Source organism: Anser cygnoides, chromosome 24, assembly GCF_040182565.1.
Source record: "Anser cygnoides isolate HZ-2024a breed goose chromosome 24, Taihu_goose_T2T_genome, whole genome shotgun sequence".
Taxonomy (NCBI): domain Eukaryota; kingdom Metazoa; phylum Chordata; class Aves; order Anseriformes; family Anatidae; genus Anser; species Anser cygnoides.
The window spans coordinates 7,642,320-7,659,848 of NC_089896.1; the positions used below are offsets into that span (position 1 = coordinate 7,642,320).

Consider the following 17,529-nt stretch of genomic DNA (forward strand, 5'->3'; position numbering starts at 1 on the left):
GTACGTTTATGCAACATAGCCTTACTTAGCCCTGAAAGTGAATTAAACTACTTCACTTTTTTTTTTTTTTGTCAATTGTTTCTGTGTGATGTGTGGTCCTTTGTATTACTCCTCACACTGAATTTTAAATTCATGTTTATTTTTTTTTTAGCTTGTCAGTTGATGAGGTGTTACTATCATCCTATCCACTTCCAGTGGTATTGCTCATTCCTGTTATTCAACTTTTGCTTTGCATCAAGGCTGTACTCTGAAAAGGACAATGAAAAGTCCGGCATTTGTGTCTGACTTCAAAATCAGATCTGCTCAACTTCCAAATAAAGATGCTTTTTATAACTTCTTGTCCAGCAGACTCACAGCAGGATGTCAGAGCCAAGCTGCTTTCCCTTTTTTGTTTACAAATGATTTCCCTGAGCTAACGAACCAATATTAAATGTAAAGAATGCCTTATAACTGCTAGGGACTCAGGATTGACAGGAGTTAGTTTGAGACAGTGAAGATCGTGTCAGTTGTGTGTGTTAGTTTTGTTTGTTTTGGTGGTTTTTATTTTTATTTGTATATATATATATTTAGAACAAGACAGTCTTGCATGCTTCCCAGCTTTCTCTTAAATATTTGATGTAACATGTTATATCTGAAAGGGTACAGCTAAGAAATTTAGGGGCTTATATATATTCACTTATATTTGAAATGGGATTTTTTTGTTGTTGTTCTGCCAGGAAAATGGTTAGTGCATATTTATATTTCAGAAATATCAGCAAATATTTAGCTTTTATGAGTTAAGACAAAAATATTTCATGTGAAACATTCTGAGATTCGAGGAGAAATAGCTTTTAGTGTTCTGAATTATCCACAGGTTTAGTTTTCTGGAGAGGAAGTGACCGATCCCCATCACTTGATATTTCAGAGACTGTTATGTTATTGTCATTTTGATAGCTAGAGTAGAAGGATTCAGGAGGCGCTCTGTCCCTGCCAATCGGCCTTCAAAGCAATCTCTTTGTCTTAGGCTTTTTGATCCTGCAATTGAAATGAGTATCTGGTTCTGACGAGTGCTGAAATCTGCTGTTTGTTTGTCAAGCACTTAATCATTGCATCTCTGTCATTATTCTGTCTTATTTCTGGACACCGCAGTAACTGGGCTAATAGAGAGGTAAAATTGGTGTCCTTTGAATATTGTATATCAGTAACTGCAGAACAAGCTGGCTTCTTGTTACCATTTCACTGTCAATTTGGAGGTGCAGCAGATTTTGTTCGTGTTTCAGGGGCCTGATGTATGGAACAAATCCAAGCTGTAATTGTAGCTTGCAATGTGTTTTTTAATTGGGTATTGCATGGTAATACTCATGTCCTCGCTCCAGCTATTTGCACCCTTAAAACAAACAAAACAAAACACCCCACCACTGCCCAAAAAAACCCTGGCTATGCAGCTCAGCAAAAGTGTTTGTATCCATAGAGGTCTTGCCTTTTGCACATGTTGAAACAAGCTGTCTTACATACTCATTATTCACAGAGATAGCTACGGCATTCTGGAAATTGAATTAAGCAAAATATTTGTGAAGTAAAGGATGGTCCATCACACCTTACTTTGCTTTCCTAAAACTCAATGTTCCTGCAGAGACAGACTTGGAAGATTTTAATGTAAACTTCTGTTCCTCTGATGTTAATCGTTGTCCATCTTTTGTGGCACCGTTGGTGTCTGAAGAGTGATTGTTTCTTCTTCCTTATGCCTGATGCCTGAAATGGCTTTTGTATACCAGAAGGCTTTTTCCTGTCAGCTACACTGGGGGAGATGGTCAGTGTTCTACATGATACGACGGGACTGAGGAAAGTAGAGAACAGAAAATAAAAATCATCGGGAATGTAAGCCAGAAATCTGTGAGATGCCTTCTACCAAGCCTTTTTCAGGCCATTGTCAGTAGAGTGCATGGACTGCTCAGAAACAGAGTAACCTTTCAAAATGCCAGCTACTTAGAACAATTCTGTGCAGAAGAAAAATAAGTAACTCAGCTTCCTGCCTATGCATTATTGTCTTTTTGGTAATGAAAAATGCTCTGCGGAACTGCTGGCAGTAGTCTGGCACTGACAGCAGGAGAACCTCAGTGCTGTGTGATCGCATCGGCAACTTCAAAGAAGGAGGTTCCCTTCAGGGGATGCCTGTGGCTTATGCCAACAAATTGGGCAAGAAGAGAACAAATTTAAAAAAAATGTGTCTCTTAGAGAAGCTCTCAAGTGCCCTCTGGGTGATGTTAAAACTTTAGGTAAATAATATAAATATAGATTGTTTTTAATTTGTGTGCAATTACCAGATGATTATGGAGATGAGTTAATTGAGTAAGCAAGGGTATGCTATTCATCAAACAGTTATCGATACTTAGAAGTATTAACTCAACCTGAGTTGTCATTAAGTTGGTCCATCAGTCTTCCAAGAAGCATTTGGAAAAATGCGCTGTCTTGCAGGTGATTGTTGATTGATCTTCTTCATTACTGAGATCAGTAAAGATAGGCAGTGGTGCTAAAAGAAAGAAAATCCATAAATTTGTGCTTATAGTGATGACAAACTGAAAGAAATTGACCTTGGTTGTATAAACAGCCCAATGTAATAATCCACAACACTTTAAAAACAATTGTGCTTCAAAATTACTTGTAGTTTGTACAGCAACAGAGAAAAATATCTTCTAGAAGTCAAAGTGTCCCCCTTTGTAAATAGGAAAGAATATTTTTCCAATAAGCCTAGAAATAAGAGACTTAAGCAGAAAATGAATTAGTAGAAATAATAAGTGTTATTTTGTCATTTTGTGTCACTTATTGTGTCATTTCTCACTATAACAAGTGATACAGACTATTACAGGGAGGAAGAAGGAAAACTCTCACCAATCTGTGCTTGCAGCAGCAAAGCTTTTTTTTTTATGAAATTTTATCAGTTTACCCTGATGAAGTACTTCCATTTTAGAAACGGGGCAACAGAGAAGTGGCTGTTTTATTTTGTTTTGTTTTTCTTTTAATCTCCTTGTGTTTCCCTGAAAATGATGGATGACCTCTCTCTATACAGGGAAGAGCTTTTACCTCCTCTTTTACAGCAGAAATTTAGGCTAAAAATGTTTGACTAGACTTTATAAGGTGGATGAGCATACAGTTAACATCAGAGAATGCAAAAAGTACATATTTTGGAGGGGAAACTATATGACTTTTTTTTTTTAATTAAATTGTATCTAATTTTGGCAGGTCTGATGTCCTGATGAGAAAAGCCATCTAGGACACATTTGGTTCTTACATTGTGATGGATTAATAGCTTCCTAATTCATTTTGGATAGCCAGGAACATTCATTTGCTCTATAAATTGCAGGAAAATGTCTGCTACGGTATTTGATTGTATTTTTGAGAGTAGGCATCCTTTCTGCTCACCTTTGTGTGTGCTCTACAGATCATAGAGGTTTCCACTTTCTTTACAGCGCAGTCTGGACCAGTCCTGTGAGCTTTGCGGGTACAGAGCCCTCACTGAAACTGTCACAAAAGCTGTGAACCAGGTGGCTTAAGCTGGAATAGTTGTGAATACCCTGTTACCAAAAATACTAATTCAGCTTGTAGTGTGCCAGCTCCTGACTTATTCAGGCATTGCTTAATCAGGGCCTCTTTTTCTGGGTTTCTAAATATCTGTAATAAATCCAGATGTATCATATTTGAGCAAGTTTGACATAGTTGTGGATATAGGCAGAATGGTGTTTACAGCTGTCTTATTTTCACTGTTACCACTTTATTGTAGAGTTGTATATTGAAATTGTTTATGGATACTTGTCAATATAAAGTATGTGCATGTGATTTATGTGCATAGCTTTTATAAATCATTGTTAATATTTATGAAAACGTATGTTAAAACCAATCAGTTGTTGATATACAACAGTTAATGCTTCCTACAACATTAATAATTTTGCTCTTTGCAAAACACTTAGTCTCTGTTTATTAGAAGATATAAATTGAACTGTTACATTGTCACCCAGTTACTGTCCGGCTCTACCACCTAACACACTGAACATACAGACCCCCGTGAAAATTCATACTTAATATCATCTGCTGATGGATTTTCCATTTTTGGCTTGTGTGTGATGGTTAAATGGATGAATGAACCTTTGGTAATGTTTTCAAATTCTTTTTCTTCTACAACAGAGTACAAGATGTTGAAGTGATTTATGGTCTTCATTATGAAATGTTCATTTGCTTAGTACAATTACTATTTGCCTAGTAAGGTTTTTTTGTTTGTTTGTTTTTTACATACACTTTGGCCCTGATTTATACTATATTAAAAGCAATTCATCTATACCTACTAGTTCTACTGCCCTAGAGGTAAGCTCGAGGGACAGTGTAGTACAGCTGTAGAATGTAGGATCTGAGCATTTGAGTTAGAGAAATGTATTGTAGACCACGATCCTAAATAGGCTGCTTTTTGCTGTTAGTTTATCCCAGTAGACCTCTTTGGTTGAGTTTCAGCCTGTTGCAGATACTCTTCTATGAAATTCCAAAAGTTCAATGATTCCACATTTAACCTCTTGATTCATTCAAAGAGGATGGTCTTACGCCTTGTGCTGTCATGTCGCACAGAAGCATTTTAGGTTGAGATTTTCCTGCACTGAAGCCCAAAAGAGCAAAGTGTCTCATTATGAAGACAAAGAGCTATAACCTTTAATCTGGAGTATTGGATGTCACTAAGAGCAGTTCATTCTGGCTTTTGTGACTATTTTCCCCAAATCTTAATGTTCAACTACCATGAAGTCTGTGGAACTTCAGGAAATAAAAACATCTTTCTTCTTTATAACCATTAAAAAACTTAAATTGATAACTGACGGGGAAAATGAGGATAGCACATGAATGACTGAGAGGCATACAAAAAGAGTTTGTGACAGTGCTTGTAGAACATGATTTGACTGATGTATTTTTTTTTTATTCTAAGAACCAATAATCTCATTTTAAAAATGTGGGGGAAAATGAAGGTGAGCTGGGTGACTCTCTTCAGAAACTGGTGCTTTGTTTAACCAATTCTGGATGTAAATATTTTAATTAATAAGCTTTCATGAGTCTTCAAAACTTTCTAAAGCTACAATAAGTGTGTAGCAGATGGTCTCTGCTCTGTTCAGGAGGAATTAAAACTAAATTTGCTGACTCCTGAATTGTGGATAATTAACACGTACTTTTTGTTTAAAGTGTACGTCTTGTACTTCAAGAAAGAAAAAATGTTTAGTGAGAACTCATAAGTGCACTCCATAGCTCAGCTATTGCTAACAATTTGAGAAAAGTAAAATTAGTTCATCTGTTCATCTGTCAGCATTTACAGTTTCTCAATTTCAATTTCCCATCAGTTTTATTTCTACTTGGAGGGAAAAATATAGTTCCATAGGATGTTTTACAATGTTGCAGTGCAGTGCATGGAGAAAAGCTAAATTCCTGTGGGGAGTTATGAATTGTGTGTATAGCTATACATAGAGTTATATATGTATAGTAACATAAAGATTGTTCAACAGAGACATAATTTCTGAGCTGTTTATTTTAAGTAAGGAGGGTTTAGGGGGGCAGATAGTATGATGTTTACTCTGTGATTATTTTTATATAATGTGCTTGAACCTTTGTGTATCTGGGAAGTAAAGTTGAAATTGTCTTCTAAAATTGTCTATCTTAGGTTGGAACAAGATATTAAAAAGTTAAAGGCTGACCTGCAAGCAAGCAGGCAGATCGAACAGGAGCTACGTAGTCAGATCAGTTCTTTGACTAACACAGAGCGGGGAATTCGATCTGAAATTGGACAGCTACGGCAAGAAAATGAACTGCTCCAGAACAAGTACGTGTTTCTGCAAATCTGTGTAAATTAGTTGCTGATGACTGTAGTTTACTAGAGAGGAAGTTATTATGTTAAAACTCTACAAAATTTAAGGTGCATGCCTGCAAGTAAAGCAAGACTCACTTAAGACTAGTGACTGGAATTTATTTTTAGTAAATGAAGTCCTCTGTTAAATTCCATACCTGTTACCTTCCAGATTGCACAACGCTGTACAAATGAAACAAAAAGACAAGCAAATGATCAGCCAGTTGGAGAAGAAACTAAAGGCAGAGCAAGAGGCAAGAGCCTTTGTAGAAAAACAGTTAATGGAAGAAAAGAAAAGAAAGAAGTTGGAAGAAGCAACTGCTGCACGTGCTGTTGCATTTGCTGCTGCTACAAGGTAGTTGGTTCTAATGTAGAAGCAACCTCAGCTCCAGAAAATGTCTGAAATGCAGCTGTTGTCACTGAGATGCATTTTTTACCATTGTGTACATAAAGGAGTGGTTTGTATTTGACTTTAAAAAAAAAAAAAAGCTTTATTTTTGTTGAGGTTTGTTTGTGTTAAGACAGTGGGAGGATGGGGAGGTCACCTTCCATTAAGTTCAGTCTAAGTACTCATATCTGTTAAATTTACAGGATGATGAATGCACTCTAAATTATTGGCTCTACATTGATTGTGTTAGCAGAGGGCTATTGTGCCCTGTGGATTAGTCTTCTTAAGAGGAATATCCCATTTCATGTGGGGACTGTGAATCAAGGTTTTGTGCAGTGTCCTTTTGGCGAAAATTCTGTCTTTATCTCAAATCTCAAAAATATTCTAATCTAGCCAGTGACTACCAGTGCTCAGCACAGTGATGTTTCAGTAGTAATGTAGGTGTATAGATGTAAAGCTTTTCAAGATGAAAGCATGGCAGAAGTACAGACGACTGCAGTGTTCCTAATGTCTAAAAATAATTATTTCTGCTTTTCTATTCTCCATAGTTCATAAATGTCCCAAGCAATTTCCTAGTACTTGAGGCATAACATTGGGTAACTCTTGGCAGCTTGTTGCATTGTTGCCATAAGGGAAATTCTCTTGCTGAAAAGAACAAAGTTAGCTACCTCTTTGTATCCTTCAATATTTATGTTAATTTTTCATGTTATAAACAATTCAGGATTGTCAGCCGCATTCTTTTTTTTTCACAGTCTTCTCTTTTAATGTTTTTCCTACAGAGGAGAATGTACTGAAACTTTACGGAATCGTATCCGAGAGCTGGAGACAGAGTGCAAGAAGCTAACAATTGACATAAAGCTGAAGGAAGATCAGATACGAGAACTAGAAATGAAAGTTCAGGTAACAAGAAAGTACCAGGGGCTTAGATCAGCTCACAATGAGTGCTTTCAGACCCCTGAAACTGGTGGATATCTATAAGAGGCAATCAACACCTTTAAGTATTACTCTCTTCAGATGTTTTTCTTCCTTGTCTGATATCAGGGTTTGTAAGAATATGGGTATAAGAAGTGTTCATCGTCTCATTTCCATACCACTCAATTATTTAAATGATTTAGATTTTTTTTTCTCAGAACCAATGGTCTGGATAGACTGAGGAGAATATAATTTCCACAACATCTTTCCTATATTGTGAGGAGCTTGTAGCCGGTCTACATCATTATAAATCTCATTGTTGGCAAGTAGGATTGCTTACTCAGTGTAGTCCTAATCACTAGCCAGGCTTGGATTTTTTGGTGAAGGTGCTTGGATATTCAGCACAGTTAGGTTCAGTGTGGGAAGTATGCTGAGATAAATGCCTCTCCTCACATAGTCGAAATAGCTTAAAATGTGGTGTTTGTTTAGTATTGCTTTTAACTCTCTAGCAAGAGGTTAGTCACCATTCTAGCCATTTTCCTTGAGGGAAATGTTTTCATATTCCATAACTTAGCTCTTTGTGCTTCCACAAGAGTACCATGCAGCTTCTCAGCTGGCTCTCGGAAGTGATGAGGAGGATTTCGGGGAGGGGGGGTTCAATGATACAGATCATAGAAGGCTGAGAAGCAGAATGAGTGGTACTTGCTCACTGTGCTGAAATTATTCTTTGTACGATATGGCTTTAATCACTTGTGTGATGGTCATGTGTTACTGGAGGTAATACTACAGTGTCCTCAATTAGCCGTCATCTTAATTTTACAGTATTAATACCAAGCCCAGTAGTGGTGTGCTGTGAGGAAGAGAAAGACTTCTCGGTGTATCTCATGTGTGAAGTCTATATGAATAACATTTGTCCCAATTACTCCTACAGGAACTGCGGAAGTACAAGGAAAATGAGAAGGATACGGAGGTGTTAATGTCAGCTCTTTCAGCCATGCAGGATAAAACACAGCACTTAGAGAACAGCCTGAGTGCAGAGACAAGAATCAAGTTGGATCTATTCTCTGCATTAGGAGATGCAAAACGGCAGCTTGAGATTGCCCAAGGTAATATGGGATAGTTTAATTCAACTCAGTAGTATAGACTGAAATGGTGAAAACATGACAGAATATCCTGCCTTTTTATGTAGGGGTGGGCTGCGGTCCACGCTCAGGAAAGCTTTCAGTGGGATTTTATTTTATACATCATTTTGAATGTGAGCCTAAGCTTTCCAGTTGATTTAATTTCCCCAGGTTATTGAACTAAGCTGATAAATATCAAGACGGTGTTTTGTTTTATTTTTTGATGATTTTTCTCCATTTTTATGAACCATTACCCTAAAGCCTGAAGAACTTCTTTTAAAGAGCTCGAAGATAAAATAGTAGCTGCCATCTATTAAGCCCTTGCATGGAATCTTAATAACATGTTGATACTCCTGAAATAAATTCAACCTAAATGTGGGGAAAAAATAAAAAAATAAAAATAAAAACAAAATGGTGTCTTATACTTCACACCATGGGGTAAGCAGCTGACGCTGGCGTCCGTGTTTGGCTGCCACTGCAGCCACCAGAGGGAGCGTTAAGCCAGTATAAAAACTGGCCAGACTGCCCTTTGTTCAGCCGTGCAAACCGTGAAGGAAAATTAAATAACCTTTTGATTTAGCACCCATTTGATTTCCTTGCAGAAGTTTGTTTGGTTGCAGGAAAATTTGATTAGAGTAAGAATGTCTTTTGTTCTCATTTCATTGGTGTTTCTCTTTACATAGTTACATAAATCGATGTAATGATTTTGTCAGTGTCCACAAAGGGAGTTTTGAAAAATGGTGAGAATAGGACAGTTTTGAAAATAAGGAAAATAACACATTTAATAAGCTTCTGTGAGGTGCTTGTAAACTATGAATTGGAAAGTGCAGAAAAAAAGTTGAGCCATAGAAATAATATTTTGGTATTGTGCAGCTGTGAATCCAAACAATGCAATATCTAATATAAGTGCTGCGTCTACTAGCGTTATGTGGTAACTAGAGATAATTAAACATAACTCACTAACACACACTGGCAGTTACATGAGTTGTGCTTTCACTGGTATATAATATCAAAAAGCTGAATGTCTTCTGGGTGTTTTAGGTAAATGGTGGCAGGCAAAAACATACAGCTGGTTTTAAGCGATGCAATTTGTTTTTTCAGGGCAGATCATTCAAAAAGATCAGGAAATCAAGGACCTAAAACAGAAGATTGCAGAAGTTATGGCAGTAATGCCCAGCATAACATACACTGCAGCCACCAGCACTCTGAGTCCTGTTTCCCCACATTACTCTTCCAAATTTGTGGAGACCAGCCCTTCTGGACTTGATCCCAATGCCTCTGTTTATCAGCCCATGAAGAAATGAATGCCAATTTTCTTTTTGCCCAGTAATTTTGTCATGCTGAAGGCTTCACACAGGAGTGTCTCTTGCAGTCAAGATGAAATTGTATTGTGTGAGACTGTATTCGTTGTCATTTAAAACAGGAACGAAGAACATCTGGATTGACTAGAACTGCCCATCAGTTTTTCTTGTAAATTTTTAGAAAACCTCACAGAACGTTTGTGATTTATTTTCCTTGGCCAACGCATTAAAAATGATTCTTGGATTTCAAATAGCCAATTTTGCCTTCTTATGTACTCCTGCATGGTTTCCTCTTGAAAAATACAGGGCTTTGCTTGATTTTGAACCCTTTCTTCTTCTTCTTTTTTTTTTTTTTTTTAAACAATCAAGTTGAATTTGCAAATCAGATTCATTGAGAAATAGTGAGGTAAAGCCTTTAGTTTTTACAGTGAAAGGGTTAAATAATCTATCAAAGCTTTGATTTATAGACGTATTAAATAAAAATACATGATGTTTCAGAAGATAATTTGGTTACCCCCTCAAAGGACCAAACAAATTTTAGGGGCGTTGTTTAAGCAAAAGAAGAAGAGAATAGAGGATGATATGATGGTGGTTGTTATGTGAAATATTTATATTCCCATTGGTGTTTCTAGTGATTGATAATTGCTAACAGTCTTGTTCACAGTGCCTTGGGAAAAGACATTTCAAGAGGAAACTTGATAGTTTAAACTATTTTTCCCCCCTTCACTGTCATCTAGCTTATATATCAAGCTCATTACAGTCTACTGCAAATTGTACTTGGTAATTTGGATGTTCATTATAAACCAAAGTTACATCTTCTGTTTATTTTGATATAAACTCAGCAGTGTTCTGTAACTTGCCTTGATTATACAGCATCATGGAAGGCACAATATTAATACAGGAAGCGTTATTGTGAAGGCGGAATTGTGCAATGTACTGTATACAAGAGACTGTAAAGCTGGCTAATAAAAGCTGCAGTTCTGGTTTTTTTTTTTTTTATTTTATTCTACCATGATTTACACTCTACATCACCTTGTGTTTGACAGTTCGAATGGAGCAGAATATTTTTCAGCTTTTGTGCCAAGGTGTTTTTTAAGAGTTTTTAACAGAAATTCATAAATTGCACAAAGGCTTAAAGTCAAATGTGTAATATACGCTGATAGAAAGTGTTTGCACTGGCAACTTCTGAAGTATTTCAGTTTTTTGAGGGTGGGGATTGTGGAGGGATGGGAAGCAAAAATGTCTTGAGAACTAGTACAAGTATAAACCCAGCATTATGATTTTGCAGACATGCAGTGGACTCTGGAAAAACAAAGTTCTTCTCAAAAAAAAAAAAAAACCAACAACAACAAACACCAAAAACCTTATTTCTTTCAAGTTTCATGCTATTTGGCATGTATGCCTCAATTAAAAAAAAATGAACTAGTACACAAGTCAGTAGAAGTGTTAAAGTTTCATAATTTTACTCACAGATATCTTTTTGGGATAAAACTTACAGCTTTAGCCAGGTGTGCATGTTGCTGTCATTTGCATTTTTGAATCATCTTGTGTAATTGTCACCATAAAAGTGTTACTCAGAAATGTCTTAGTTTTTTCATCTTTGTGCAAAACATGAAATAGTGTCACAGAGTTTTTGTGTTGAGGTTCCCCCATGTTGCTGCCTACTTTGGCTGCTGTCTCAGTGCAGTGCCAGAGCTAAAAGGAACCAAAGGGACCAGTCTGGCTTCCTTTTGGGTTAGTAAAGCTCCTGCTGGTCTTAGTGCTAGAGGACAAGGCCCGGGTCTGTATCATTTGCAGTGGTGCAGGTTTTCTTAGGCCAGTCAGAATGGAGATCCCTGCCGTATGCCAAAGGTATTCATGAGAAGCATGATAATCCCTGCCCCGTGGAGATCGTTATTCTAACATCTTCTGTCTTAAGAACAGTTATCTTTCTTCTTTGAAGTTATTATGGTGAAAATATCAATACCCATATTCTGGTTTGTTGTACCTAATAGGTTTCAAAGTACATAGTTTTCCAAAAAAAAAAAATTGATTCAGTACAAATGGAAGCAGAATGACATTCAACAACAAGGTGCTGAGGCATAGCTGAAAGACAGTGAAGGTACAAGCAGTCTTCAGGAGAACAGTTCAGGGGTATGGATGGATGTAGCTCTGCCTTATGGTCAGGAAACCAGCAGCTGCAGGAAAAGGAAGCTGGACTCCAAACTGATTTAGCAGGTATACCTGTGAAAGTATATTGTCTGAAGCCCGACATGCACACAGTTTAGTGAATAAAAGGTCAGAGGGATTTTCCGTCTGAATTCCCAAATAGTACAAGGATGATCTGTCTCCCAGGTTGAAGAGCATTTTTGGTCAAACTCCTGCTCCCTGTAATGCTGTTCCCCAGCGAAGCATGGTTAGATTTGCTGTTGGCCGAGTTCCTGGTGCAACCTGCAATTGCTGACTCTGCTTGAGGGTGAGAGAAGGGGGCTGATTATCCCTGCTGAGTGCCGCACCTCTCACACAGGGATCTCAAAACACTTCCAAATCGGAAAAGGATTTTTCTTTGCAATTGGAAGGAAAAAAAAATAAAAAGAATGAGAGGCCAGCAAAAGCCAAGGCTCTTTTCCAGAAGAGGATTTGGTGGCTTTTTAGAGAGGTCAGTGCCTGCTGTTCCTTTTGTGATCAGCTGAGATCTGAGCGCTCTGCCTTTGGAGAGCCAAGCTTATCAGCCACGTGACCAGATTCCAGCATTGCTATTTAAAGCTCAAAAAACCCCTAGTCAGCTCCTCCCCTGAGTCTGAATATGAAAAAATAAATAAATAAAGGGAAAAGGAAAAAAAAAAGTCAGATTATTGTGCTTGCTATCTGGCTTTCTGAACTTCCAATTTTCATAATTTTTACCACAGAAATCTAGAGACCTAAATTTTTTCATGGAAGTGAAGACTTTTAATCTGATAACATAACCCTAGAAGCTGTGCGTAAAACAGCAATACTTGTAAGAACTAACCATTCCAAAAGCTACAAAGCACATCCAGAGTAAAACTGGGAATAAAATGGTCTCTGGTCTCTGCATGCACTCACCATTAAATGCTTTTTTAAAATTATTATTATTTTATTTTTTATGTACCAACATTTTCCAAACAGTCACAGCCCTGCCTGCCCCCTCTTCGTAGGAAGGACGAAGGACATTTTGTTGGGACAGAAATCCCTAATAAAGTCTGCGTCTGGACAGCTGGGTACACCTCCCCAAAGGCAATGTGCGGTATGTACAGATCTAGCAGAGACGTACAGCTACAAGGAGCAATCTCAGCACGCAAAGAAAATCTGGACTGGAGGGTAAGGAGATTATAAAGATTAAATAAGATGAAAAGAGATGTTTAGAATTATTATTAGCTTCAAAATCTGCACAACCAGAGCAGCAAAGCACTGTCCATATGTTATTTTACATCTACATAGCCTTGATGGCTTTGTTCCTGTCTACACCTTGAATTTAATGTTCTGGTACAATCTGAACACAAAGCAACACTAGCAATAATAAAGTCTGACTCTAATGAGACAGCACTGGAGGTATTGAATTTGGCTGGGTAGAAGCAGCTGGAAATATCATCGTAAATGCAGTAATGTGACAGGAGAGACGACACCAACAGTACTGCTGGGTAGAGACAAATGGGAACACAGAATTTTCTTAAGGAAAACCTGAAAAAATGTTATAATTAAGAATGCGTTAAATTGACCTTAATGCTAAGATTACATCAGGTCGTCGTGGCTTTTCAGAGAGTTTAAATAAAACTCCCTTTGCATCTGTGCTATAAATTTCCTAATCCACACCTGCTCTAATGTGGCAGAGAAAGGTTGCTCACAGCAGCAAAGGATGTGAGATGAGGGGGGAACGGAGAATCTGCTAGGGGCTTGCTTTAGGGGATGAGAATAGGATGAAAGCTTTTTCAAAGGAAATACATAAAGATCAAGAAATGGCTTTTGCTCACTCTTTCCTAAGAAATCCCCACCTGAGCAACTGGGCTATTCTCTAGAGGAAGATTTGCCTCTGAAAGGGAAGGATGCTGGACCCAGTGCCATCTTGGAGAGTTATACACATTGGTGTGTTTTTTATGTAAAAAAAACTGTCACTGAAACAATTCATTGCAATTTTTCAGCTCATGTTAATTCAACTCTTTTGAAATAAATAAACTGTTAGCAATATTGTGACATCCCTTGCACTCTGCCAAGCCTGAAGTTGCACTCTGTCAGGGACTGAGCACATGCTCCCAGCCCTGACTTCCATCTCGAGCACCCGTACCACAGAGCATGCTGCCTTGCTGGGTGTATTCATCTCCCTAAGGCATGTGGCCACATCATCAGGGTGCCAAACCCCAATGCTTAATTCCAAGTATGACATTAAAAGAGACCTCCAGCCTTTGGGGGAGTAAAGCAGGAGTAGCCAAAATCCCAGCAGCCCAGAATACACCCGCAAACACACTTCATCATTTCAGTCAAACTGAGGAAAACGTTTCAGCTATAAAGAATGGGAGACTTTAAGATCCTGGATATTTTGATGTTGCATGTGTTTTTTGTTTGTTTGTTTGTTTTTTAAGTATGGCAGTTCAAAGAGTTGTCTCAAAAAGAATTATTTTAGTTTTGATAAAGGTGAATAATTTAAAAGGTTTAAAAAGTTTAAATAACACCAAGAAAAAAACCTTCTGAAATGACTGGGCAGAGCACGGCAGGGCTGGGGAGGTCAGACACACTGTGCTCACAGCTAGCAAGAAAGCAAGGCTGGGACAGCTCGCGTGACTGGAAGGCTGCCATGGAGGGCTGTGTTCTTTTTAGGAAAGACAGGCTGGGGAAGCGAGGGGGTGGGGTTGCCCCTTATGTGAGGGAGCAATTAGAGTGTACCCAGCTCCACCTGGGGGAGGGTGAAGGACAAGTGGAGAGTTTGTGGGTGAGAATTAAGGGGTGGGCTGCTATGGGAGACACTGTTGTGGGGGTGTACTACAGGTCACCAGATCAGGAGGACGTGGTCGATGAGGCCTTCTACAAACAGCTGGTAGTAGCCTCACGATCACGGGTGCTGGTTCTCATGGGGGACTTCAATTATCCAGACATCTGTTGGGTAAGCAACTCGGCCAGGCACGAGCAGTCCAAACAGTTCCTACAATGCGTTGAAGACAATTTTCTGACGCAGGTGGTGGAGGAGCCGACGAGGCAGGGGGTGCTTCTGGACCTTGTCCTTACCAACAGGGATGGGCTTGTTAGGGATGTGAAGGTTGGGGGCAGCTTGGGATGCAGCAACCACGAGATGGTGGAGTTCAAGACGGAACTTGGTGGAAGAAGTAAGGCTAAAAGCAGGATTGCTACCCTGGACTTTCGAAGAGCCAACTTTGACCTCTTCCGGGACCTGCTTGGAAGTATCTCCTGGGCTAGGTTGCTAGAAGGCAAGAGTGCTTGTGAGAGCTGGGCTACATTTAAACAGCACTTCTTCCAAGCTCAGGATCGGTGCATCCCTAAGAGTAGGAAATCGGGGAAGGGGGGCTTGAAACCTATGTGGATGGGCAAGGAGCTAATCGATAAGATCAAAAGGAAGAGGAAGGTCTATGAAATGTGGAAAAAGGGCCTGTCCTCTTGGGAAGAGTATAGAAGTGTTGTCAGGGCCTGCAGGGACGCGACAAGGAAGGCTAAAGCCCACCTAGAGATGAGGCTTGCAAAAGAGATAAAAGATAATAAGAAGGGTTTTTTTAAGTATGTAAACAGTAAAAGGAAGACTAGGGATAATGTAGGTCCCTTGCTGAATGAGGGGGGTGTCCTGGTAATGGGAGATGCCGAGAAGGTGGAGATACTGAATGCTTTCTTTGCTTCAGTCTTTGCTTCAAGGACTCCCCCCTGGGACTCCTCAACCCTGGTGGGGGGAGAAAGGGGCTGGGAAATGGAGGGCTCCCCCGTAGTTGACCCGAGGGTAGATGGGGAGCGCCTGAGTGGGCTCAACGCACACAAATCCATGGGTCCCGATGGGATGCATCCACGTGTGCTAAGGAAGTTGGCAGAAGTGATCGCCGAACCGCTCTCTATCATCTTTGAAAGGTCCTGGAGAACAGGAGAGGTGCCTGAAGACTGGAGGATAGCCAATGTCACCCTGGTCTTCAAGAAGGGCAAGAAGTAGGATCCGGGAAACTATAGGCCAGTCAGTTTCACCTCTGTCCCTGGAAAGGTGTTGGAACTGCTCGTTCTGGATGTCATCTCCAAGCAATTGGAAGAGAAGAATGTTATGAGGAGTAGTCAGCATGGATTTACCAAGGGGAAGTCGTGCTCGACCAACCTCGTTGCCTTCTATGATGACATCACCAGCTGGTAGATGGGGGCAGATCAGTGGATGTCATCTACCTTGACTTTAGCAAGGCTTTCGATGCTGTCTCCCATGACATCCTGATAGCAAAGCTGAGAAAGTGTGGGATAGAGGAGTGGACAGTTAGGTGGGTTGAGAACTGGCTGACTGGCCGAGCTCAGAGGGTGGTGATCGGTGGCGCAGAGTCCGGCCGGAGACCTGTGACTAGCGGTGTTCCCCAGGGGTCGGTGCTAGGTCCGGTTTTGTTCAACATCTTCATCGACGACCTTGATGAGGGAATAGTATCTGCCCTCAGCAAGTATGCCGATGACACAAAGCTGGGAGTGGCTGACACGCCAGAAGGCTGTGCTGCCATTCAGCGAGACCTGGACCAGCTGGAGGGATGGGCAGGAATAAACCAAATGAGGTTTAATAAGAGCAAGTGTAGAGTCCTGCACCTGGGAAGGAACAACCAGACGTATCAGTACAGGCTGGGGGATGATCTGCTGGAGAGGAGCTCTGAGGAGAAGGACCTGGGGGTCCTGGTGGATGACAGGTTGACCATGAGCCAGCAGTGTGCCCTGGTGGCCAAGAGGGCCAATGGGATCCTGGCGTGCATTAAAAGGAGCGTGGCCAACAGGTCAAGGGAGGTGATCCTCCCCCTCTACTCTGCCCTGGTCAGGCCTCACCTCGAGTACTGTGTCCAGTTCTGGGCTCCCTGTGGGCTGCTCTTGATGGTAGGATGGCCTGGGCTTCCTGGCACGATAGGAGGCTGATGAGTACAAAGCTGTGACGTTGAGAGCCCGAGGCCCTGCCTTCCTTGCGGAGAGATGACACTGGTAATTTTTCACCCTCGCAGGGCTATTTTAAACCCAAATTATGACATTCAGAGAGGCTGGCTTCCACTTTATGGCCACATTTGAGACCTTGATTTGATGACTCCTCTCTCCCAGGCTGCTGTCATGCTGTCGTGGTCTTTCACTCTCTGACTGCAGTGGCACCTGAAGAAATACATTCCGCTGCTCCCACCAGAGCCAGCGCTGCTGGCAAAGTGATGGGTGAACATCGACACCAATGCTGGGAGAGCTCAGCAGGGGATGGCGGCACTGCTGTGTGCCCCACGCTCTTACGCTCTTTGCATTAACAGCTGGAGGAACAGCCCAGTGCAGCCAAACCCCTGGGATGTGCGGGAGCAGGCACCGGGCGCTTCGAAAGGGAATTAACGGGACAGCAACGTGCAGACTGCAGCAGCAGGGACGCAGCAAAGCCTTCCCTGTCAAGATGCTGGCCAGTACCTGCCCTGTGAAACTGCTGCAGAGGAAGGGATGGGAAGGAAGCAGCAAGGCAGAAGCTGCTGCCCGAACGGAGCAGAGCACGGTGATGTATTTAGAGAGAATATATTTAGCCAAAATACAGAAAAAGGGAAATAAATCACTGACATGTCGGATACCTGCCAGACGGTTTTCTCAGGCTTGTTTATCAGTGAACTAATTGCGAAGGTGCCTGCCTGAAGTCAGCAGATGCTGACAAGCAGGAAGCCCTCCGGGGACGTGCAGGCACCTGGGCGGGAGCCGAGTTCTCCCGGGGGTTTCGCGGAACGGCCGCGTGCGGCTGGCGTCCGGGTGGCCGCTGGCAGCACGGGCAGGGTGCGCGTTGTCCCCCTG

At 40.7% G+C, this 17,529-nt stretch overlaps 1 protein-coding gene across 1 annotated transcript in view; it reads left to right on the top strand.

Moving 5' to 3' along the window:
* The window catches only part of MACO1 (macoilin 1), a 28,571-nt gene extending 18,017 nt beyond the window's left edge, over positions 1–10,554 (top strand). The window contains exons 7-11 of the mRNA XM_066982747.1: positions 5,663–5,821; positions 6,018–6,200; positions 7,013–7,133; positions 8,077–8,251; positions 9,368–10,554. Of these exons, the coding sequence (XP_066838848.1) occupies positions 5,663–5,821; positions 6,018–6,200; positions 7,013–7,133; positions 8,077–8,251; positions 9,368–9,570 (841 nt within the window). The 3' untranslated portion in view covers positions 9,571–10,554. The remainder of the gene's footprint in view (positions 1–5,662; positions 5,822–6,017; positions 6,201–7,012; positions 7,134–8,076; positions 8,252–9,367) is intronic.
* Positions 10,555–17,529: the final 6,975 nt, after the last annotated feature.